The 25,380-nt window shown below is 44.5% G+C and overlaps 1 protein-coding gene across 1 annotated transcript in view; it reads left to right on the top strand.

Moving 5' to 3' along the window:
• Positions 1-7,056: 7,056 nt before the first annotated feature.
• Positions 7,057-25,380, top strand: part of LOC141069125 (melanin-concentrating hormone receptor 1-like) — a 28,779-nt gene continuing 10,455 nt past the window's right edge. Inside the window, exons 1-2 of the mRNA XM_073558459.1 lie at positions 7,057-7,290; positions 8,854-8,950. Coding sequence (XP_073414560.1) covers positions 8,866-8,950 — 85 coding nt within the window. The 5' untranslated portion in view covers positions 7,057-7,290; positions 8,854-8,865. The remainder of the gene's footprint in view (positions 7,291-8,853; positions 8,951-25,380) is intronic.

The raw sequence follows: 25,380 nt of genomic DNA, 5'->3' as shown, positions 1-25,380 counted from the left end.
AGCATAGCCCCTCATTTTATTCTCCCATCAGCACAGCCTCTCATTTTATTCCCCCATCAGCATAGCCCCTCATTTTATTCCCCCATCAGCACAGCCCCTCATTTTATTCCCCCATCAGCACAGCCCCTCATTTTATTCCCCCATCTGCACAGCCCCTCATTTTATTCCCCCATCAGCACAGCCCCTCATTTTATTCCCCCATCTGCACGGCCCCTCATTTTATTCCCCCATCTGCACGGCCCCTCATTTTATTCCCCCATCTGCACGGCCCCTCATTTTATTCCCCCATCAGCACAGCCCCTCATTTTATTCCCCCATCTGCACAGCCCCTCATTTTATTCCCCCATCTGCACAGCCCCTCATTTTATTCCCCCATCAGCACAGCCCCTCATTTTATTCCCCCATCTGCACAGCCCCTCATTTTATTCCCCCATCAGCACAGCCCTTCATTTTATTCCCCCATCAGCACAGCCCCTCATTTTATTCCCCCATCAGCATAGCCCCTCATTTTATTCCATCTGCACAGTCCCTCATTTTATTCTCCCATCAGCACAGCCCCTCATTTTATTCCCCCATCAGCACAGCCCCTCATTTTATTCCCCCATCAGCATAGCCCCTCATTTTATTCTCCCATCAGCACAGCCTCTCATTTTATTCCACCATCAGCATAGCCCCTCATTTTATTCCCCCATCAGCACAGCCCCTTAGTTTATTTCCCACCATCAGCACAGCCCCTCATTTTATTCCCCCATCTGCACAGCCTCTCATTTTATTCCACCATCAGCATAGCCCCTCATTTTATTCCCCCATCAGCACAGCCCCTTAGTTTATTTCCCACCATCAGCACAGCCCCTCATTTTATTCCCCCATCTGCACAGCCCCTCATATTATTCCCCCCATCTGCACAGCCCCTCATTTTATTCCCCCATCAGCACAGCCCTTCATTTTATTCCCTCATCAGCACAGCCCCTCATTTTATTCCCCCATCAGCATAGCCCCTCATTTTATTCCCTCATCTGCACAGCCCCTCATTTTATTCCCCCATCAGCACAGCCCCTTGGTTTATTTCCCACCATCAGCACAGCCCCTCATTTTATTCCCCTATCTGCACAGCCCCTCATTTTATTCCCCCATCTGCACAGCCCCTCATTTTATCCCCCCATCTGCACAGCCCCTCATTTTATTCCCCCATCATCAGCACAGCCCCTCATTTTATTCCCCCATCAGCACAGCCCCTCATTTTATTCCCCCATCATCACAGCCCCTCATTTTATCCCCCCCATCAGCACAGCCCCTCATTTTATCCCCCCCATCTGCACAGCCCCTCATTTTATTCCCCCATCATCAGCACAGCCCCTCATTTTAATTCTCGGTTTTAAAATATTTGTAATTTCTTTGTTTTGTTGCATTTGTTATTTTGACGCCGTATTACTTTGTTTTCTATCCTGACTGTCTGACATCTTCCTTCATCTACCTGCATGTTCTACTTTTCTAACCTCCCAATTTTACACACCGCTGATTGAAAACAGCTCACGACTTTTTGCCATCTTGAAGGCGTTTTATTCCTTTCCATCTTTTCATCCATTAAAGGCTCATTCACACGTCAGTATTGGGTCAGTATTTTACATCAGTGTTTATATGCCAAAACCAGGAGTGGAACCCTACAGAAGAAATGTAATTGTAGGACTGACCTCTGTTCTGTGTTTTGGAGACACTCCTGGTTTTGGCGTACAAATACTGATCAAAAATACTGATGTGTCGATAAAACCCAACTCTTCTTGTTAGGGCCATGATTTCAATTCGTGAAGTTCAACAACTCGGTAAAGCCTCCGATACACGATGGACAGCTGTCAGCCAAAGGGTAGATCGTCCGACAGCTGTCTCCCGACTCCTCTATGCACAGGAATGCTTGGCTCCGCCATGGCCCGGTACAGAGATGGGGAGTCCCTGACCTGCGGCAGAGTGGGGAGCCCTAACCTGTAATGGTGTGCCACCCTGGTGTATATAATCGGCGCTAACAATACACATACGGATATTATACAGGATATTCCGGCTCTGGTGATATCCGCATTATTAATAGACGAAAGGGGATCAGCAGCAATTATTCTTGGTTTTGGTATAAATTATTGTCAGGATCTATTCTACGGGTTTCTCGTCCTTCTCTGATCCGCAGCTTTCATCTCCGGCAGAATGAGTCACAATCCACACAGTGCAACGAAAAATGAGTCATCGCTGCCTCCTGCGCTCACCCTCTGCCGGCCGAGAGCAGCATCCCAGCTCCCAAATTGCTTCCCCTTGAGTCGCCCTCAATTGTCAGGATTCTTCGCCTTCTGAACAGTCACGTCTTAGTGATATCTGTTCCTGGGAAAGATGGGCGATTTGGGGCACAACCAGGCTCCGACTGGTCCAACGGGTAATAGGGGAATCCGCCGGTGGGCCCCTGTGCAGATCTAGGCCCCCAACCCTACTGTATGGGCAGCACTAAGCATAATTCACTTGATTCACTCTGTACAAAAAAAAAGCAGCATCTCATCATTCAGTATCCAAGCTATGTAGTTTATTATTATATAGAGACATAGGTAAATTTATGTAATATTTGTATGCAGATGAAAAGTGGGGCCCCCCCAAAGTTAATTTAACTGGTGGGTGCTTGGCACCCCAGTCTGACACTGGGCACAACCTACTACTGACAGCCAAATAGTCACCCACATATGTTTTATGCTGCGCTGAGTTACACCCTGTTCATGCTCCATTCACGTCCAGTGCTGCGGTAACAATTTGCTGGCTGGCAGTTAGCTCTCAGGCGGTGACCCCTGCTTGTTCGGTCTCTGGTGGCTGCAATGCTTACACCAGATACTGTGCACTACTCATAATGCTCTGCACCGGAAAATTGTGTATTACAGCAGTGCATGCCGGCAGAATTGTGCATGCAGCTGTGTGTGTGACTGGCGTATACGGCAGAATGTAACTGAATGTATAAGCGACCCTGGTTTAGGGATCATATTCGAGGTTACATAAATCAGTTATGTCTGGATAGAAGCAATAAGGGTCATCATTCACTGACAGCAAGCAGAGATCTTGAGAACGGTAAAGTATATTTAGAAAGTTGCAGAACTTCTCATCCTACGGTAGATATAGGCTGCCGGCGGTGCAGCGCTGGGTGGTTGTCCTGTATTCTGCAGAGCAAGCTGATGACGTGTGCCGCCAGTCACGGGGGGAGACATGGACCGCGTCATCCCGTCCACTGCAGCAGCAGTCTATTGAGTGTCTAAGCTCCGGGGTGACAGGAGCGGACGTCGCTCATGGCTTTTTTTTGTCTTCTTTTCCATAGGAATTTGCAATAATGTGATAAGCGTTTTTCACGCTGCGCCTGACTCATTGTTGGGCAGCAGACGTCACTCACAAAACCCGTCTGTTTCCTCGGCAGGATCCTCCAGAATACAAAATACCTCTGCGACGTCTCAGGACCAAGCGCTCAATACCTTCATCCGCTACAGAGTCGCGTGGTCGTACAAAACACCGCCATTGTTTACCACTGTGTACGGTAAAGGAGAACAGCCTTTTGAGGAGGACGGAGACGACTCTGAACCTGGTCGGCCAAACCCACTTACCTATATAGGGGGTCACCAGACTGTTCCCAATGTCAGGTGTCAGGGAAAGGAAGGATCGGGCATGTCATATTTCAATATGCCTGATCCTTTGCTGAAGTAGTAGATAAGTAGCTTCAAGAGAAGAACCACTTACATTGAAAATTCATGGACGCTCAGTCACAGCCAATCAATCTTGAGTAGGAGAATGTCATGAGAAGTAGCTATCATATTAATTATATGGTTAATATATCAGTGCAGTGACATCATCAGTGCAGTGACATCATCAATGTAGTGATGTCTCTATGTGACATCATCAGTGGCCAAATAGATGGCCATTATAACCTCACAGCTTTTGCGGGACAACATTATAATGAATCTGTTTCTGGAAAAGTTCCGTGACAGCCAAAAAAGCCTCCCGACACCCCACACCCAGATCTTCCGACAATACAGTGATCAGACGGCTGATCACCTTGATGGATGAACGCAGAGACACTAATGTGGTTTTATGAGCAGGTGATGGTTGGACTTAAAGGTCATCTGGGAAAATGTCATTTTTCAAAAATAATTTGCTTTCTCCTCACCATTTGTCACTAAGGAAAAGGGATTTTTTTGGCAAAAATCATTAACATTTTACTCACAAATAGAAGTCAACTAAGATGTGAAACTGCAACAATTACACACAGAGGCCGTCACATGCAGGTCTGTATAACCTACACTCCAGTATACAGGGCCCAACATGGAGAATGACTGGATATAAGCAAGACCTACACTAACAATCACCACTCCGTATCCTGGACAGAACAACTCTATATTGTACTCTCAAACTAGTCCATAAAGAAAATAAAACTAATATAATATTGCCCCCATATATACAAGAATATAAGTACTATAATACTGCTCCTATGTATAAGAATATAACTACTATAATACTGCCCCTATGTACAAGGATATAACTACTATAATACTGCCCCCTATGTACAAGAATATAACTACTATAATACTGCTCCTATGTACAAGAATATAACTACTATAATACTGCTCCCTGTGTACAAGAATATAACTACTATAATACTGCCCCCTGTGTACAAGAATATAACTACTATAATACTGCTCCTATGTACAAGAATATAACTACTATAATACTGCCCCTATGTACAAGAATATAACTACTATAATACTGCCCCTATGTACAAGAATATAACTACTATAATACTGCTCCTATGTACAAGAATATAACTACTATAATACTGCCCCCTCTGTACAAGAATATAACTACTATAATACTGCTCCTATGTACAAGAATATAACTACTATAATACTGCCCCTATATACAAGAATATAACTACTATAATACTGCCCCCTATGTACAAGAATATAACTACTATAATACTGCCCCTATGTACAAGAATATAACTACTATAATACTTCTCCTATATACAAGAATATAACTACTATAATACTGCCCCCTATGTACAAGAATATAACTACTATAATACTGCTCCTATATACAAGAATATAACTACTATAATACTGCTCCCTACATACAAGAATATAACTACTATAATACTGCTCCTATGTACAAGAATATAACTATTATAATACTGCTCCTATGTACAAGAATATAACTACTATAATACTGCTCCCATGTACAAGAATATAACTACTATAATACTGCTCCCATGTACAAGAATATAACTACTATAATACTGCCCCTATGTAAAAGAATATAACTACTATAATACTGCTCCCTATGTACATCCCTATGAGATCATTAAACTCTGATGAGTTCAGATAATATATTAGTTTCACCAGCAGTCCTATGTAAATGCAACGAGAACACTCATCACAATTTCGCGCCAAACGTTAAACTCAGCTCTGCTACATAGGGAACGATATATACATAGGCCAGATCCAAATGACTGATGGGAGTACCTCCGTTACACGTATAGCAGACGGGTTATAACGGTCCAGTAGAAGGTCACTTGTGAGATTTAACAGCACCTTGATGGTTAACCTTTCATGACATACTCGCCAGGGTTCTAGATGATGAGATATATCTACTATAATACTGCTCCTATGTACAAGAATATAACTACTATAATACTGCTCCTATGTACAAGAATATAACTACTATAATATCTGCTTCTATGTACAAGAATATAACTACTATAATACTGCTCCTATGTACAAGAATATAACTACTATAATACTGCTCCCTATATACAAGAATATAACTACTATAATACTGCTCCTATGTACAAGAATATAACTACTATAATACTGCCCCCTCTGTACAAGAATATACCGTAACTACTATAATACTGCTCCTATGTACAAGAATATAACTACTATAATACTGCTCCTATGTACAAGAATATAACTACTATAATACTGCTCCCATGTACAAGAATATAACTACTATAATACTGCTCCCATGTACAGGAATATAACTACTATAATACTGCCCCTATGTAAAAGGATATAACTACTATAATACTGCTCCCATGTAAAAGAATATAACTACTATAATACCGCTCCCATGTACAAGAATATAACTACTATAATACCGCTCCCATGTACAAGAATATAACTACTATAATACCGCTCCCATGTACAAGAATATAACTACTATAATACCGCTCCCATGTACAAGAATATAACTACTATAATACCGCTCCCATGTACAAGAATATAACTACTATAATACCGCTCCCATGTACAAGAATATAACTACTATAATACTGCCCCCTATGTACAAGAATATAACTACTATAATACTGCTCCTATGCACAAGAATATAACTACTATAATACTGCTCCTATGTACAAGAATATAACTACTATAATACTGCTCCTATGTGCAAGAATATAACTACTATAATACTGCTCCTATGTACAAGAATATAACTACTATAATATTGCCCCTATGTACAAGAATATAACTACTATAATACTGCCCCTATGTACAAGAATATAACTATTATAATACTGCTCCTATGTACAAGAATATAACTACTATAATACTGCCCCCTATGTACAAGAATATAACTACTATAATACTGCTCCTATGTACAAGAATATAACTATTATAATACTGCTCCTATGTACAAGAATATAACTACTATAATACTGCCCCCTATGTACAAGAATACAACTACTATAATACTGCTCCCATATACAAGAATATAACTACTATAATATTGCCCCTATGTACAAGAATATAACTACTATAATACTGCCCCTATGTACAAGAATATAACTACTATAATACTGCTCATATATACAAGAATATAACTACTATAATACTGCTCCTATGTACAAGAATATATCTACTACAATAGCTAATAATGGTCTTCGGAGTTTTCTTTTGTGGACCGTTCATTTACATTCACCCCCCAATAATTCATTATTACGGATTGTATATACAGTATGAAGGATGGCAGCTTTACGCTCCGTGATCCTTGGATCCATCTGCCGCCACCATTCTCTGCAGCATCTAGTTTAGTCGTCAGCTGGCATCGTACTGAGTGCGTGCACTGATGCTTTGCTTTTCGTCTGCTAGTGGCTGGGGGGCTGCGTGCCCCCATTGGCTGCCTGCATTTCACGCTGCCCAGGATCACACAAAACCTTGACTGTAGCTCAGTTGTGCAGTGATTGGAGGGACTGCGAGCTTCATTCAGAGACGGCAGCATCCTCGCAAGGTAGGTTCTGATAGACTTTTCTGGGGGGATTAGTATTTGGATTTATTTGGGGGGGGGGGTGCTTGGTATCCCTTCTCTCTTAGCAATGACCTGACTATAACAGTTCTGATGGTAATTTTCAGCCTATGCTGAAATGTAGCAGAGCTGAAGAGATCATTAAACTCTGATGAGTTCAGATAATATATTAGTTTCACCTGCAGTCCTATGTAAATGCAACGAGAACACTCATCACGATTTCGCGCCAACCGTTAAACTCAGCTCTGCTACATAGGGAACGATATATACATAGGCCAGATCCAAATGACTGAAGTTTGGATGGGAGTACCTCCGTTACACGTATAGCAGACGGGTTATAACGGTCCAGTAGGTCACCTGTCAGATTTAACAGCACCTTGATGGTTAACCTTTCATGACATACTCGCCAGGGTTCTAGATGATGAGATATTGGGGGCTGATGGTCGTCGGTGGTCCATCGTAAGTCATGGTCTTGATGGTGGAGCAGGTGGGCTCGGAGCCGTCCTTCCTCCCCCCCCCCAGATGTTGGGCTATTGAAGTTGTATTTAGCATTCAGAATTTGCATATTCAGTTCATCAGAGTGAAGAAAATGAATTCGGCAGCTCGGATCTACGAGGTAACGAAGGCAGAGAAAGAAAACAAACCCTTTATGAAAAATCCATAATAAAAACATAAAACTTATTTTTAAGTCTCGTCCATGTGAAAATTTTATAAAAGAATCCAGTTGTCCTGATAACGACTAGTAATATTGTAATTGGTTCCGATAATATTTTTTTCTGATTTCTCTCGGAAAAAAGCGTGTAAAGCTGAGAGCTTCCACCAATATGTGCCAAGCTGTGCTGCCCCTAGAGTAGTCAGGGACCCGCCCACCTATTCTATTGGAGCAGAGTTGAAACAATGTTGCAGTTGTCTTCAAGTCAAGTTAACCCCTTAGGGTGAATTCTGTTACAGTCCCATTCAAGAGCTTGTAATCCAGTGCAGAAGACAAGTAGACGATAGAAGTGCACGCTCACACAGAATTACTATGTTTATGAGGTCGCATCAACGCCCCCGTCCTATAATAAATTTTTATTAATGCACACAGATCGTATGAATTCTTTACACCCTTTCCGGAAACCTAGGCATGACATCTGTTGCACAATGAGTAGTACCCCTGTGTGACCAGCAGATGTCACTGCTGTTATGTAATCCTATGGAACCATCAGTGTAGGGTCAAACAATCACAACATAGTAATTACAGGACAATTGTATCCAGGCTAGAAGAGAGTGCGAACCACAAAATGCCGCCATATCAGAACCACAAAATGCCACCATATCAGTGCACAATATCTCCTGAAATAATCTCCAGTGAAAAATAGGAAGCGGATAACAAAAATAAAGTTGCCCTTTAAAATACATTTTTAAAAAAAAAAAAAAGTGATGAAACTTAAAAGTAATCAGAAAGGGGTCCGGATAGTCCCCCCACAGTAATTCTGCCATGAGACTCTACTACTTTATAATAATTTCCTTTACCCATCATAGCATAATATATGGACGTCTATGTTATAGGGCTTCAGAAAGATGGCGGAACTGGAAAACTGGGTCCACTTAGGCCTGCGCAGCTACAATGACTCCAATCTGACTGGCACTGGAACGCCATCTGCAGGTAATTCCTTATCATTACAGCTGGAGTGTAAAGGCTACATAACATCATTTGTAACTATTTGCACCCCCAGAAGATCTCAAGTGCCTCTTCCTATTTCTCCAAATCTCCTACTCAGAGTTGCAGCATACATTTTTTTCCTGCCTGTAGTCACCACTAGAGGGAGCTCAGCTACTACTGAATCCAGTCATTAGTTTGTCTTCAGTAAGCTCCTGAACTCCCTCTAGTGGTGGCTGCAGGTAGTCAGAATGTTATCATATTCAGAGCTGTAGATCTGGATCTGTAAAAAATATATTATCAGATGAATCAGCACAGAATTATGGAGAGTAAAGACCCTTGATCAGGAGAGAGCCCCCCAAGACAACGGCATTTTCCTTCTTTCTTATAATTCTTTATCTCTATGACACCTACAATAAGTCTTCCAGAAATTAAAAATCTGGATATGAGTCTGTAATTAGCTGCAAATGCTGACGTACTGGAAACCATGCAGATATTACACAGTCACACGTGGGTTAAGGAGGCAGATGTCTATTAGGTTTTTCTGCAGGCAAACATTTGCATTTCATATGGAGGGTCTATATACAATGGATATCAGGCAGATAACCTAAACATATGGAGACCATCATTACTGTGTGGGGGAAGGGAAGTGACAACCAGCCTGTATATATGTCTTAGATCTGCAGTTGTGTAATAAACCTTAGAAAACAATAGCGTTTTAACTTTTAAAGGACAGGAGAGTGTAGTGGGCTTGCTCTGTGAATTTGGCAGAGGTCATTGTGTAGGCAGATGGAGACGTTGTGACCATCACATAAGAATAATGGTGGATCCTGTGTTATTTGTATATAGGAGTTACCTGCACTTTTACTGGGAGAGTGTTGTGGGCATGCTCTGTGACCTGTGCAGAGGTCAAAGTGCAGGAAAGAGGGCGAGTTAGGGCTGTCGCCTATTGTTAAAAGTGGACCCTGTGTTATCTGTATATATGTGTTCCATTTGATTGTAATGGGAGAGTATTGTAGGCATGCTCTGTGACCTGTGCAGAGGTCACTAAGCGAGCAGGGGAAGAGTTAAACTGTGACAACTATTACGAATGGTGGATCCTATATTATCTATAAGTAAGTGATGTCTCTCATTGTCATAGCAGAATGTTGTGGGCATGCTCTTCAACCTGTGCAGACGTCATGGAGGCATGGGGAGAAGGTGCGCTGTGACATCACCTATGTTGAATGCTGGATACTGTGCCATTTATACTGTATATACATTTTACCTGTAATTATAACGAGAGAGTGTTGTGGGCATGCTTTGTTACATGGTTATAAGTCATTGTGCCTGAAGGAGGAAGTGGCAAATGGTGACATCACCTATAGTAAATCGTGGATCCTGTACTATCTTTATATAGCTGCTACCTGTCATTGCAATGGGTGAATGTTGTGGGCATGCTCTGTGACCAGTGCAGAGGTCATTGTGCAGGGATGGGGAAGAGGTGAACTGTGACTTCAGCTATAGTGAACGGTGGACCCCGTGTTATCTAGATTTACGTATTACCAGTAATTGTAATGGCAGAGGGTTGTGGGCATGCTCTACTACCTGTGCAGATGTCATTGTGCAGGGAGGCGGGAGGTGAGCTGTGACTTCAGCTATAGTGAATGGTGGGAGGTAGTGACCTGTAAACTCATATTAGTGAGGAGCGGTGGTAAGAGCAGTGCCAGGATGAGAAATATAGTCACTCAGTCGCGCAGAGTATTTTAGAACAGGAGTGTGCTGATTTTGTGCAGGTCACTGACCTTTTATTTGTGAGGACATTCTGTACTTGACAAATGGCAGTGTCTTAAGAAGTAAGGTCGCTCAACTGAATTAAGCATTTTAGAAGAAGAGTTTGTTGCTCTTGTAGAGGGAAGTGACATGTGAGAATCGGGTTCGCCTGTGACAAAGTTTAATGAGAATTAGAGTTGTGTAGCAGCACAGAGTATTTCAGAAAGAAATGCTGATTTTGTAAGGGGTTGGCGCAGCAGCACAGAATATTTTAGAGGAAGAGTGAGTTGATTTTGTGTAAGGCCAGTAACCTCTGAGTGCAGCTTTGTCTTTTACAAGGGCAATGTCATACAAATAGAGTCACTCGGCAGGACAGAGCATCTAAGCAGAAGAGTGTGTTGATTTTGTTGCAGCAGTGACCTGGAAGGGTTCAATAAAAAAAGGGTGAAGTCAAAATAATGTCACTCAGCGGCACAGAGAATTTGTGTGCCGACGGTGCCATAAGGAATAGGGCCAGACAGCAGCACAGAGTATTTCAGGGGGGAGAGAGTGCCGATTGTGTGGCGGGGCAGTAAGTTTTGAAGTGGGTTTGCCTGTTGGGATATGAGGCATATTTCATCCTGTAGAGAAAATGACATTTGCGCTCGGATCTTGTTTTTGTTTTGTAACTGTGGACAACCTTGTGGCCTAATCGAGCGGAAGGCCTCGTGTGTCTCTCCGCAGGATGAGTCACCGGCTCCTTAATCCGTCAGTCTGATCCCTCAGCGCTGACAGCTCGAGATACGTCTCTCATAGACATAACAATACAGGCCGCACTCCACCGAGTCTTATCGGTCCTTTATTACCTCGAATAAATGAAGTGGATAATGCATTTTATTTTAATAAAATGTCTTCCGGATTAGACGCCGCGTCCCTTCCATTCGATGATCTTTCGATCTGTAGAATGTCTGCGCTGAGAGGGGGGGGTGACAAAACTGATTGATTTAATTGTGACATGAAGAATCTTAGTTTAACCCCAGGTTGCCTAGTCAACTAATTGTGCTAAGATAGATGCAAACTCTTCCAGGAGTCCGGGAGAACTCCCCTTAAACTGGGTTCACTCCTCAGCCAGGAGATGTCAGATGTGTGAATACCGCCATACTGGGCTCAAATAATACCAACATACTGTGACCAAATAACAGCTTCATATGCAAAAAAAAAAAAAGTCATATAACCGCTATAATGCTGGTCGATTGCCGTCATGTTTGCTCTACCATGGGCCTCATAGGGGACCATCTTTTCTTTTGATATACAGTTGTGCTCAAAAGTTTACATACCCCGGAAGAATTTTTGCTTTCTCGGCCTTTTTTCAGAGAATATGAATGATAACACCAACACTTTTCCCCACTCATGGTTAGTGGTTGGGTGAAGCCATTTATTGTCAAACTACTGTTTTCCTCTTTTTAAATCATAGTGACAATCCAAAACATGCAAATGACCCTGATCAAAAGTTCTCATACCCGGGTGATTTTGGCCTGATAACAGACAGAAGTAGACACAAATGGGTTTGAATGGCTGCTAAAGGTAACATCCTCACCTGTGACCTGTTTGCTTGTAATCAGTGTGTGTGCATAAAAGCTGAGTGAGTTTCTGGGATCCAGACAGACTCTTGCATCTTTCATCCAGCCACTGACGTGTCTGGATTGTGAGTCATGGGGAAAGCAAAAGAATTTTCAATGGATCTACGGGAAAAGGTAGTTGAACTGTATAAAACAGGAAAGGGATACAAAAAGATATCCAAGGAATTGATAATGCCAGTCAGCAGCGTTCAATGTGTGATAAGCAAATGGAAAATCAGGGGCTCTGTAAATCTGTAAAAACAAAACCACGGTCAGGTAGACCAACAAAAATTGAATCCACAACTGCCAAGAAAACTGTTTGGGTTCCAAAGAAAAACCCACAAATAACATCAGCTGAAATACTGGACTCTCTGAAAACTAGCGATGTGGCTATTTCAAGATGCATAACAAGGAGGCACTTGAAGAAAAATGGGCTGCATGATCGAGTCTCCAGAAGAAGGCCATTACTGCGCAAATGCCACAAAGTATCTCACCTACAATACACAAAACAGCACAAAGACAAGCCTTAAAACTTCTGGAACAAGGTAATTTGGAGTGATGAGACCAAAATTGAACTTTTGGAGAGAGGTCAACAAGGCCTATGATGAAAGGAACACCATTCCTACTGTAAAGCAAAAAGGTGGATCGCTGATGATTTGGGGATGCGTGAGCTACAAGGGCACAGGAAAATTGGTCAAAGTTGAAGGAAAGATGAGTGCAACACATTATCAGCAAATACTGCTGCGCATGGGTTCTACTTGGAAGTTCCAACATGACAATGATCCAAAACACAAGCCCAAGTCGACCTGTCATTGGCTACAGCAGAACAAAGTGAAGGTTCTGGAGTGGCCATCTCAGTCTCCTGACCTCAGGTCAGTATCATTGAGCCACTCTGGGGAGATCTCAAGCGCGCAGTTCATGCTAGACAGTCCAGGAATTTACAGGAACTGGAGGCTTTTTGCCAGGAAGAGTGGGCGGCTTTACATCTGAGAAAATAAAGAACCTCATCCACAACTACCACAAAAGACTTCAAACTGTCATTGATGTTAGAGGGGGAAATACACAGTATTAAGAAATGGGGTATGTGAATTTTTGATCAGGGTCATTTGGATGTTTTGGGTTGTCGTTATGATTTATAAAGAGAAAACACAGTAGTTTGACAATAAATGGCTTCACCCAACCACTAACCATGAGTGGAGAAGAAGTTTCGGTGTTATCATTCATATTCTCTGAAAAGAGGCCAAGAAAGCAAAAATTCTGCTGCAGCATGTAAACTTTTGAGCACAACTGTATATACACATATACATACACACATATTGTGGCGTGACTGGTGGTCGCGTGGTTAATTGGAGGTACAGTACAGACCAAAAGTTTGGACACACCTTCTCATTCAATGAGTTTTCTTATTTTCATGACTATGAAAATTGTAGATTGACTCTGAAGGCATCAAAACTATGAATTAACACACGTGGAATTATATAATTAACAAAAAAGTGTGAAACAACTGAAAATATGTCTTATATTCTAGGTTCTTCAACGTAGCCACCTTTTGCTTTGATTACTGCTTTGCACACTCTTGGCATTCTCTTGATGAGCTTCAAGAGGTAGTCACTGGGAATGGCTTTCACTTCACAGGTGTGCCGTCAGGTTTAATAAGTGGGATTTCTTGCCTTATAAATGGGGTTGGTATCATCAGTTGTGTTGTGCAGAAGTCTGGTGGATACACAGCTGATAGTCCTACTGAATAGACTGTTAGCTGCTTTTTTCTTGCCATAATACAAATTCTAACATTCTATTCAGTAGGCTGGGGAAATAAATATTTCCCCAGCCTTATATTCGTGTACATAGGGGGCAGTATTATAGCAGTTATATTCTTGCACATAGGAGGCAGTATTATAGTAGATATATTCTTGTACATAGGGGCAGTATTATAGCAGTTAAATTCTTGCACATAGGGGGCAGTATTATAGTAGTTATATTCTTATACATAGGAGCAGTATTATAGTAGTTATTTTCTTGTACATAGGGGCAGTATTATAGTAGTTAAATTCTTGTACATAGGGGCAGTATTATAGTAGTTATATTCTTGTACATAGGGGGCAGTATTATAGTAGCTATATTCTTGTACATAGGGGGCAGTATTATAGTAGTTATATTCTTGTACATAGGGGGCAGTATTATAGTAGTTATATTCTTGTACATAGGGGCAGTATTATAGTAGTTATAGTCTTGTACATAGGGGCACTATTATAGTAGTTATATTATTTTACATAGAGGGCAGTATTATAGTAGTTATAGTCTTGTACATAGGGGGCAGTATTATAGTAGTTGTATTCTTGTACATAGGGAGCAGTATTATAGTAGTTATATTCTTGTACATAGGGGGCTGTATTTTAGTAGTTATATTCTTGTACATAGGAGCAGTATTATAGTAGTTATATTCTTGTACATAGGGGCAGTATTATAGTAGTTATATTCTTGTACATTGGGGGCAGTATTATAATAGTTATATTCTTGTACATAGGGGCAGTATTATAGTATTATAGTAGTTATATTCTTGTACATAGGGGCAGTATTATAGTAGTTATATTATTTTACATAGAGGGCAGTATTATAGTAGTTATATTCTTGTACATAGGGGGCAGTATTATAGTAGTTGTATTCTTGTACATAGGGAGCAGTATTATAGTAGTTATATTCTTGTACATAGGGGGCAGTATTATAGTAGTTGTATTCTTGTACATAGGGGCACTATTATAGTAGTTATATTATTTTACATAGAGGGCAGTATTATAGTAGTTATATTCTTGTACATAGGGGGCAGTATTATAGTAGTTGTATTCTTGTACATAGGGAGCAGTATTATAGTAGTTATATTCTTGTACATAGGGGGCAGTATTTTAGTAGTTATATTCTTGTACATAGGAGCAGTATTATAGTAGTTATATTCTTGTACATAGGGGCAGTATTATAGTAGTTATATTATTTTACATAGAGGGCAGTATTATAGTAGTTATATTATTTTACATAGAGGGCAGTATTATAGTAGTTATATTATTTTACATAGAGGGCAGTATTATAGTAGTTATAATCTTCTACATAGGAGCAGTATTATAGTAGTTATATTCTTGTACGTAGGGGGCAGTATTATAGTAGTTATACTCTTGTACATAAGGGGCACAATTAATGTGATGCGATAGTCTTGAATATTACCACTAATGCAATTTTGGTGCAGGGGCAGAGCTCATACAGTTACTGTTGTGATTTGTCACGTACATTACCGGGCAGAAAATAATAAAACCTCCCTCCAATACTTGCTCCAGGCCCAGATGTTTTTCGATGTGCGTTCATTTCTCATTTCCAGTGTGATGCAACCATGGTAACTAGAAAGCCTTCTGATCCAGGTGAACTCTCATATTGGTTTTCTTGACCATCGTGTCAACTCACAAAATTTAATCCAAAAAAAGAAAACTTTTCAATCCTTTGAACAATGCTGATTTTCTTTTATATTAAACTGGAGGGGGATATTTTCTTTCTTGTGCTCATGTAGAATACATAAAAAATATTTCTAATTTCGTAAGATCCTGAAGAATAGTGGCTGCAGCCCTGTAATTCAGTATTAAATAATCTGGGTGACAACCTTCATGAGGACGTCCAGTTTTCCAGGAAAAAAGATACAGAAAACCTGGCTGAATGGAACGTTTATCACCTCATCGGAAGGAAACGGTGCAAGGACTCGAGGAAGCCTAGGATTTATTCATAAACACACAAAAGAGATTTGCTCATTGGTAAAATACATTCTCACAAGGGTCTACACTCACACAAGCATTGATCTCCCCGAAGAAAAGGATCAATGTTTCCGAGACACAAGTAATTCTTTATGTGCATGAATAAGATTGAAGGTCACGTCTAGTGCCAAATACAAAGAATTACTCAATTATGTTGTAACAAAACCTTTAAAGTAGATATCATATTACAGTATGTGGAGAAAAGCGCTCTAGTTTGCCAATATTTATCCTGTTGTTAGGCTAATTTCACACTTGCTTTTTTTTGCAGCGCGTTTTTCCCGCAAAAAAACGCATTGAAAAAACGCAAACAAAAGCATACAACTGCTGCGTTTTTTTCAAGCATTTTTATGAGCATGCATGAAAAAAACTCAGCGTTTTTATGCGTTTGTATGCGTTTTTACCGCGTTTGCGTTTTTTCCAAACATTAGGTGGCCCCTCACACTAACCCAAACCATGACTTTACTAACCCTAACCCTGACCCTAACCCTGACCCTAACCCTAACCCTGACCCTAACCCTTAACCAAACCATACTTAACCATAACCCAAACCCTAAACCCTAACTAACCCTAACCCTGACCCTAACCCTGACCCTAACCCTAACCCTTAACCAAACCATACTTAACCATAACCCAAACCCTAAACCCTAACTAACCCTAACCCTAACCCTGACCCTAACCCTAACCCTTAACCAAACCATACTTAACCCTAACCCAAACCCTAAACCCTAACTAACCCTAACCCTGACCCTAACCCTAACCCTGACCCTAACCCTTAACCAAACCATACTTAACCATAACCCAAACCCTAAACCCTAACTAACCCTGACCCTAACCCTAACCCTGACCCTAACCCTGACCCTGACCCTAACCCTGACCCTAACCCTTAACCTAACCATACTTAAACCCTAACCCAAACCCTAAACCCTAACTAACCCTGACCCTGACCCTAACCCTAACCCTGACCCTAACCCTACCATACTTAACCCTAACCCAAACCCTAAACCCTAACTAACCCTAACCCTGACCCTAACCCTGACCCTAACCCTTAACCAAACCATACTTAACCATAACCCAAACCCTAAACCCTAACTAACCCTAACCCTAACCCTGACCCTGACCCTAACCCTACCATACTTAACCCTAACCCAAACCCTAAACCCTAACTAACCCTGACCCTGACACTAACCCTGACCCTAACCCTGACCCTAACCCTGACACTAACCAAACCATACTTAACCCTAACCACCCCTGACCCTAACCCTAATCCTGACCCTGACCCTAACCCTAAACCCCCTTAACTAACCCTAACTCTAACCCAAACCCCTAAATTCCATGGTTAACAAAAAAAAACGCATGTGCAAAAAAACGCATACATAAGCATGCCAAAGCGCACATATGCGCACCCATAGACTTATAATGGATGTCTTGCTGTAAAAAAACGCATTGCGCGCGCATGCGTTTTTTTGAGGCAAGTCGGACGCCCAAAAAATGCAACAGGTTGCATTTTGTGCGCCCGAGCACATACTGCAAAAAAACGCATGCACGGAAAAACGCGTACAAACGCATGTGTATGCGCACATAAGCGCATCCCATGCAAAGTATAGGAGAAAAAAACGCATGCGCTATTTAGCGCTAAAATACCGCGAAAAAAAACGCAAGTGTGAAACCAGCCTTACATCCTGTATTATACCCCAGAGCTGCACTCACTATTCTGCTGGCGCAGTCACTGTGTATATACATTACATTACTGATCCTGAGTTACATCCTGTATTATACCCCAGAGCTGCACTCACTATTCTGCTGGTGCAGTCACTGTGTACATACATTACATTACTGATCCTGAGTTACATCCTGTGTTATACCCCAGAGCTGCACTCACTATTCTGCTGGTGCAGTCACTGTATACATACATTACATTACTGATCCTGAGTTACCTCCTGTATTATACTCCAGAGCTGCACTCACTATTCTGCTGGTGCAGTCACTGTGTACATACATTACATTACTGATCCTGAGTTACATCCTGTATTATACCCCAGAGCTGCACTCACTATTCTGCTGGTGCAGTCACTGTATACATACATTACATTACTGATCCTGAGTTACATCCTGTATTATACCCCAGAGCTGCACTCACTATTCTGCTGGTGCAGTCACTGTGTACATACATTACATTACTGATCCTGAGTTACATCCTGTATTATACCCCAGAGCTGCACTCACTATTCTGCTGGTGCAGTCTCTGTGTACATACATTACATTACTGATCCTGAGTTACATCCTGTATTATACTCCAGAGCTGCACTCACTATTCTGCTGGTGCAGTCACTGTGTACATACATTACATTACTGATCCTGAGTTACATCCTGTATTATACCCCAGAGCTGCACTCACTATTCTGCTGGTGGAGTCACTGTGTACATACATTACATTACTGATCCTGAGTTACCTCCTGTATTATACTCCAGAGCTGCACTCACTATTCTGCTGGTGCAGTCACTGTGTACATACATTACATTACTGATCCTGAGTTACCTCCTGTATTATACTCCAGAGCTGCACTCACTATTCTGCTGGTGCAGTCACTGTGTACATACATTACATTACTGATCCTGAGTTACATCCTGTATTATATCCCAGAGCTGCACTCACTATTCTGCTGGTGCAGTCACTGTGTACATACATTACTGATCCTGAGTTACATCCTGTATTATACTCCAGAGCTGCACTCACTATTCTGCTGGTGGAGTCACTGTGTACATACATTACATTACTGATCCTGAGTTACCTCCTGTATTATACTCCAGAGCTGCACTCACTATTCTGCTGGTGCAGTCACTGTGTACATACATTATTGATCCTGAGTTACATCCTGTATTATACTCCAGAGCTGCGCTCACTATTCTGCTGGTGCATCTGATCCTGAGTTACATCCTGTAGCTCTTTTTTATTATAAAAGTATAAAAAACACAATACATAACAGACTACATAATACAAAACACAATACATAGCAGACAAACAATGCTCCCGACATAAATATTTGTGCAAACCTCACAATTTTACCTGATCCCCCAGGCTTTCCAGCCTAGAGGGCCCCAGCAGGATCCCTCCACCCCTATACAACTTGAAATAAAGAAACCCCGATATAACACATTCATCCCCTACGCACACCCTTTCACACTCCATTCGCACTTTGCACCCATACCTATATACAAGTAATAAAGAAAAAAAACATATTCCGGCCCTTCTGCCTTTAAAAAAAAACATAGCCACTTATACTGGCAAAACCCCAGCACCAGCCTAACACCTCTACGAATTTTTTTTTTTTTTTTTAATTTTAATATTTTTTTTATTTTTTTTATTTATCATCCCCCCACCACACCCAAGGTCCAAAAGTCCATGGCCCATTACACGAAACACACAAGGTCCATCAATGTTCATGGCCTATCACATCTATCTCTTGGCAACAACAGTTTATGCTCCAAGAGGAAAACCCTCACCCGGCTCCACCCAAAACCTATGCTATTTACCACGTGGTCCGTTCTTCTTTTCCTTTCCACGATTTGTCCATCCACTTTCCCTTCGGATAAAGGTCCTCTTTTCCCATTCTCACCCCCCATTCACCCCCCTCCCAACCTCACTACACCCTCCCATGCACTCCTAACTAAAACAAAAGAAAGTATGTATAATACACAAAAATAATACAAATATACAATATATATCTACATATACACCACATAACATTATTACCATATTTGTTTTGGCTTGCCACCACACACTTTCCTTTGCAGACCCAAGATCAGTGCCTGCAAGCCCAATATCCATTAATGCTCTATGTTTCCAAAACAAAAGACTAGAGTGGCATGCTTTAGCCCACCACCAGGAAAAGGAGTTCTCGAGGCCCCGTCCCTCACTAACTCATTCACCCTGTCCCTCAACAACTAAGACTGTCCCTGCTTCTGTCCCTAAAGAAAACTGTCCCTATCTGTCCCTTCCTGTCCCTACTTCACCTAACTTAATATAACTAACTCTCTATCTGTCCCTCAGTGCCTGTCCCTATCTGCCCCTACTTCTGTCCCTAGCACACCAGTGAAACTTATGCTATCCCTACCCTCATTCACACGGAGCTAGCTCTCCCTTGAGTGCGTTTTTAAAAGGAGAGGCCTCTCCAAAGCCAAGAGGCCTTCCTCACACCCAACCTTTCGAACTCCAAAGAACGAACCTTCACCAGGTCACCCAAGATGTTTCCAACCACCTCATCCCTTGGGAGGGTTTTTTTCCGTATCGAAACTAGGCACCGTGCATTCCAAGTGTAGAACCTAACCACTACACTGACTAGGAATAAAGTGCACGGGTCCCGGCCACCCAGGGATCTGAACGCTCCATAAACCCACTCAGAGTAGGAGAGGGACGCCAGCCGCGGCCAACGTATGGAAGCACCCACCCTGTTGTACACCTCTGCATTAAAGGGACACTGAAGCAGGAAGTGCTCCATGCTTTCCAGCACGTCACCACACTCCTCACGGGGACAACCCCGATCATCGGATTTCCTGCACTTCAGGTTATCCTTTACATACAGCCTCCCGTGGAAGCAACGCCAGGTCAAGTCCCAAAACTTCATGGGGATCCGCTTAGAATTTAAAAGCCCCAGCCCGACCTCCAGATCCCGGCCTGGGCAATCCTTAAGCGCCAGGGGCTTCTGGAAATGGGTCAACAGGACCCTCCTGTCAAGGCATTGCCTCGACATGGTCCTGATTTCCCACATTCCCAGACCCCACCGGCGGATCACCTTCAGAACCGGGGTAGCGTAAGCCGGGAGATGCCCATGAGGTGTGCGTAGGTCCTTCACCTGCCCTCCTGTCTCCCATTCCTGGAAGAAAGGCCAAAGCCAACCCTTGCAGGAGACTACCCACGGAGGAGCCCTCTCTAGCCAGAGGTTGGAGATGTTAGTCTTAAGAAAGGTGTTTACTAGAAACACCACCGGGTTGACCATACCCAACCCACCTAGTCTCCTCGTACGGTATGTAACCTCCCTCTTGATAAGGTTAAGCCTATTCCCCCATAACAATTGGAAGAACAGGCTATAGACCCGTGTCCAGAGAGGTTCTGGCAAGATGCACACACTGCCCAGGTATATTAATAAAGGTAGCAGAAAGCCTTTAGCCAGGGCAACCCTTTCCCTCAGGGTTAAAGACCAACCCTTCCATTGGTCCACCTTTTGGGCGGCGATCTTAAGTCTGCCCTCCCAATTTTGCTGGGGGTAATCCCCGGGGCCAAATTCGATGCCTAGAATTTTGGCGGTGGCCTGGGACCCTGGAAGGGTGTCCGGGAGATCAAACGTGGGATCTCCCCCTCCCAGCCAGAGACTTTCACACTTATCCCGATTGATCATGGACCCGGATGCCTCCGAGTAGCGCACTACCTCCGACATGACCCAATCCGCCTCCCCTCTCGAGGACACGAAAAGGGAAAACATCATCGGCGTACGCCACCACCCTCAGAGAGGACCCAGAGCCCGCCTGGTCCATCCCGACTCCCGCCAACGGTCCACGATCTACCCTCCTTAGGAAGGGATCGATCGCGAACGCGTATAAAAGCGGGCTCAGCGGACAGCCCTGACGGACCCCAGAACCCACCTCAAAAGGGCGACCTGACCAACCGTTCACCAGCGGAAAAGTCTCAGCCCCTTGGTACAAGATCTCTAACCATTTTACAAACCTCCCAGGCAGACCATACCTCAAAAGGACGGACCAGAGGTACTCGTGGTTGACCCGGTCAAAGGCTTTCGCTTGATCTAATGACAGCAAGTACCCCTTCCAGTGACCTGCCCTACCCTGCTCCACTGCCTCTCGGACACCGAGCACAGCACTAAAAGTACTGCGGCCTGGAACAGAGCAATGCTGGGCCCCTGAAAGGAGCTGGGGTGCAAACTTAACCAGCCGATTAAACAGCACCTTGGCCAGAACCTTCCGGTCCGTATCGAGAAGCGCTATGGGACGCCAATTCTCAATACGGGACGGATCCTTACCCTTTGACAGAATAATGAGGGCTGACTTCCTCATTGAGTCGGGAAGAGTGCCCGAGGAGAGACATTCATTAAATACCCCTGTCAAGAGGGGGACCAAGGAGTCCCTAAAAGTCTTATAGAACTCAGATGTTAAGCCATCCGGACCTGGCGATTTCTTGGGCCGAAGCCCATCAATGGCCAGTCTCACTTCCTCTTCCCTGATTTCTTCTGCCAAAACACCAAGAGAGGGATCACCCCCTGGCTCAGGGACGGTTTCAGCCAGGAAAGCCGACATCCTGTCCCGATCCAGATCCTTCTTTTCCAAGAGGTGTGAGTAGAAGGATCTGACCACCTCCAGGATCCCTGATTTGGATCTGTTCAGGGACCCCGTACTGTCGAACAGTCCTGTTACCATCTTACAATTCACTGACATCTTACAGTTTCTGTAAGGGTCGGGCGAGCGGTACTTCCCGAAGTCCCTCTCAAAAACCAAAGATGTGTGTCTATCATACTGACACCTCTTGAGTAAAGATTTCACTCTGGAGATTTCCTCACGGTCACCTCCAGTCGAGACAAGCTGCTCGAGTTTCCTCCCCAGGGCCTGGTACAAGCGGTGCCTGTTCAGACTCCTGAGGCTCGAGAGCTGACGGAAGAACCCCGCCACCCGCTTTTTGAAGATCTCCCACCACTCTGACTTACTACTACAGAGATCCAACAGCGGTGCCTGGCTCTGAAGAAAATCCTCGAAGGATTGTCTCACCTCCGCTTCTTCCAGCAGGGACGAATTGAGCTTCCACAGCCCTCTTCCTATCCGAGGAGTCTCTGCAACATTCAGAGAAAAGACAACTCCACCTCAACGGCGGACACAGCAGAAAAGATGGCGTCCTCCTTCAAAAAAAACCTGTCTATTCTAGACCTACTGCTACCCCTATGGTAGGTGAAACCCCCGTGACCTGGGGTGTGCCGGATGTGGACATCCACCAGGCGAGCTTCACTGGCTATGCTATTTAACGCGACGCTATCATAAGCCAGGCGATCTCCAGGACCCCCCCGGTCACGGGACCTCGTAATGGTGTTGAAGTCCCCACCGAAGACCACCTGCCAGCTCGTAAAAAGAAAGGGCTTGATCCTCAGGAAGAGACATTTGCTGTCCCACTTGGACTGCGGGCCGTAGATGTTGATGAGCCGGAGTTCTTGTCCCCTCATGAAGACATCTAGGATCAGGCACCTCCCCATTTCCAACTCAGTAACCCGTCGGCATTCAACAGCTGCAGTCTTAAAAAGGACTGCCACCCCGCTATATGGCTTGGCCGCAAGAGACCAGTATGAGGGCCCGCACCTCCACTCCCTCCGTGCTTTACAGATGGCCCCCATGTCTGTTAGTCTGGTCTCTTGCAAGAATAAAATTTCTGCCTCAATTCGGGAGAAAAAAATCAAAGGCCGTGAAGCGAGCCGCATCTGACTTTATGCTGGCAACATTAATAGATGCCAGTGTCAACAGGGCGAGTTCTGCCATCATGGGTGATCAAGTTGGATGGCCAACTTCTTACCACTGCTATCACCTCCACCTGGGGAGGGGTCGGACACCTACCTTTTCAGGGAAGCTCCCGTTGTGTCCATCCCACCCCCCCCCCGGTGTCCTCGCCCCCGGGTTCCAGGTCTGTCCCCCCCAGGAGGAACACTGCCCCCTGAGGGACGGACCACACCATCCCCCGAAGGACCCTCCGGTGGTACCCCCGGCCCAGCATCCTCGTCTTGCGGCCCATCATCCGAGCCTCCGAGGACGCTGAACCGGTTGGAGAGATCAATCAGAGGGGGGTCAGCGGGCCCTTCCGTGCGCACCCTGGTGGTCGGGGGCGGGGGAGATTTTGAAGGCTTTCCAGCCTTCTTCCCCCCGATTTGTTATGATTGGCACGTTTGCTTTTGCCACCCGCTGCTGTAGGCTGCTCCTGAACCTCCTCATCAACACTTTCATACTGTGAGGACCCGTCCGAGTCAGCCGCTTTATCCTCCCTCTCCATCCTCCTGATCTCCTCTCTCACCACACTCTCCCTCAGGACCTCAGAGGCTTTTGCCACGGGCCTGGAGGGAGGAGCAGGCATCGACCCGGTTGCCCGAGACTTCACCTGCCCCCCACCCCATGGCGTTTTTCTTGCCTCCGCACGTACGCGGGGCCCCTCACCTTGGCATTGCCCTTCCTCACCGGTCCCTCAGCCCCTTCCCCTCCGCCACCACCTGCCACAGCTGCAGGAGCGCCACCAGAGGTTTCTCCCTCACGGACTCCTCCCGCCGGGCCTGCAGCGGCATTAGAAAAGGAGCGAGGGCATCGGCTGAGAGGGTGACCTAGGTCACCACACAGGTGACACCGAATGTCTTTACACGAGGCGGCCAGATGACCTACCCCACCACACAAGGCACATTTCTGTACCTTGCAGCTAGCGCTGAAGTGAGTGGGGTTGCCGCACTTGTGGCAGACCTTCGGTTGCCCCTGGTAGAAGACCAGGATCCTGTCCCTTCCCAGGAATGCCGAGGAAGGGATGTGGGTGACCGTGCCACTGGAAACCTTCAATTTAACCATGAAGGTCCAGCCCCCCGACCAGATGCCGAATTCGTCCCTGTTCTTTTTGGGGACCTCGGTGACTTCCCCGTAACGGGAAAGCCACGTCATAATGTCCACGCCAGCAAGTGACTCGTTACAAGTAACCACGGTCACTCGCTTGACGGAATTTTGGCGAGACACCGCTTGCGCAACGAAGTCTCGCCATCCGGGCTCTTCCCGCACCAGCTCATAGTTAGACCAGAAGAGCTCAAGCCCCTCTGGCCGCACAAAGCTGACGTCGAAGAAGCGGGACGCCGAAGGATGTATCAGGGCAAAGATGTCATTCGCCCCGAAGCTCATCTTAAGGAGGAGCTCCACCACCTTGCTCCTAGGTGGACAAGCTTCACTGCCCCCCCACCTAAGACGGACCACATTCCTCCTTTGCGGCCCCTGCCCGGCTGTGGGGAGAGACCAAACAGTCCCTCCCTTTGGTTTTGGAAGGCAGCAAGGCCGTGTCTCTCTATCCAGAAAGACAAGTCCACTGTCCTCCCCTCTACCACTATCAACCTTTCTCCTTTTTTGAGGGCCTCCAGGAAACGGTGGTGCAAAGCGCCGTCCCTGGAGCCCGGAGGCGAGGAGACCCCCCCAGGACCACCCCGAGGACCACCCCGACCCCCAGCCGCGGCCCCCGCATAACTATGTTGGGGTCTTGCGGCCGGGGGGGCAGACGGGCCAGCCCTCCCACCACCAC

Source organism: Dendrobates tinctorius, unplaced genomic scaffold (genome assembly GCF_039654945.1).
Source record: "Dendrobates tinctorius isolate UK_male_01 unplaced genomic scaffold, ASM3965494v1 ptg000257l, whole genome shotgun sequence".
Lineage (NCBI taxonomy): Eukaryota > Metazoa > Chordata > Amphibia > Anura > Dendrobatidae > Dendrobates > Dendrobates tinctorius.
This window is presented reverse-complemented; position numbering and strand designations above follow the sequence as displayed.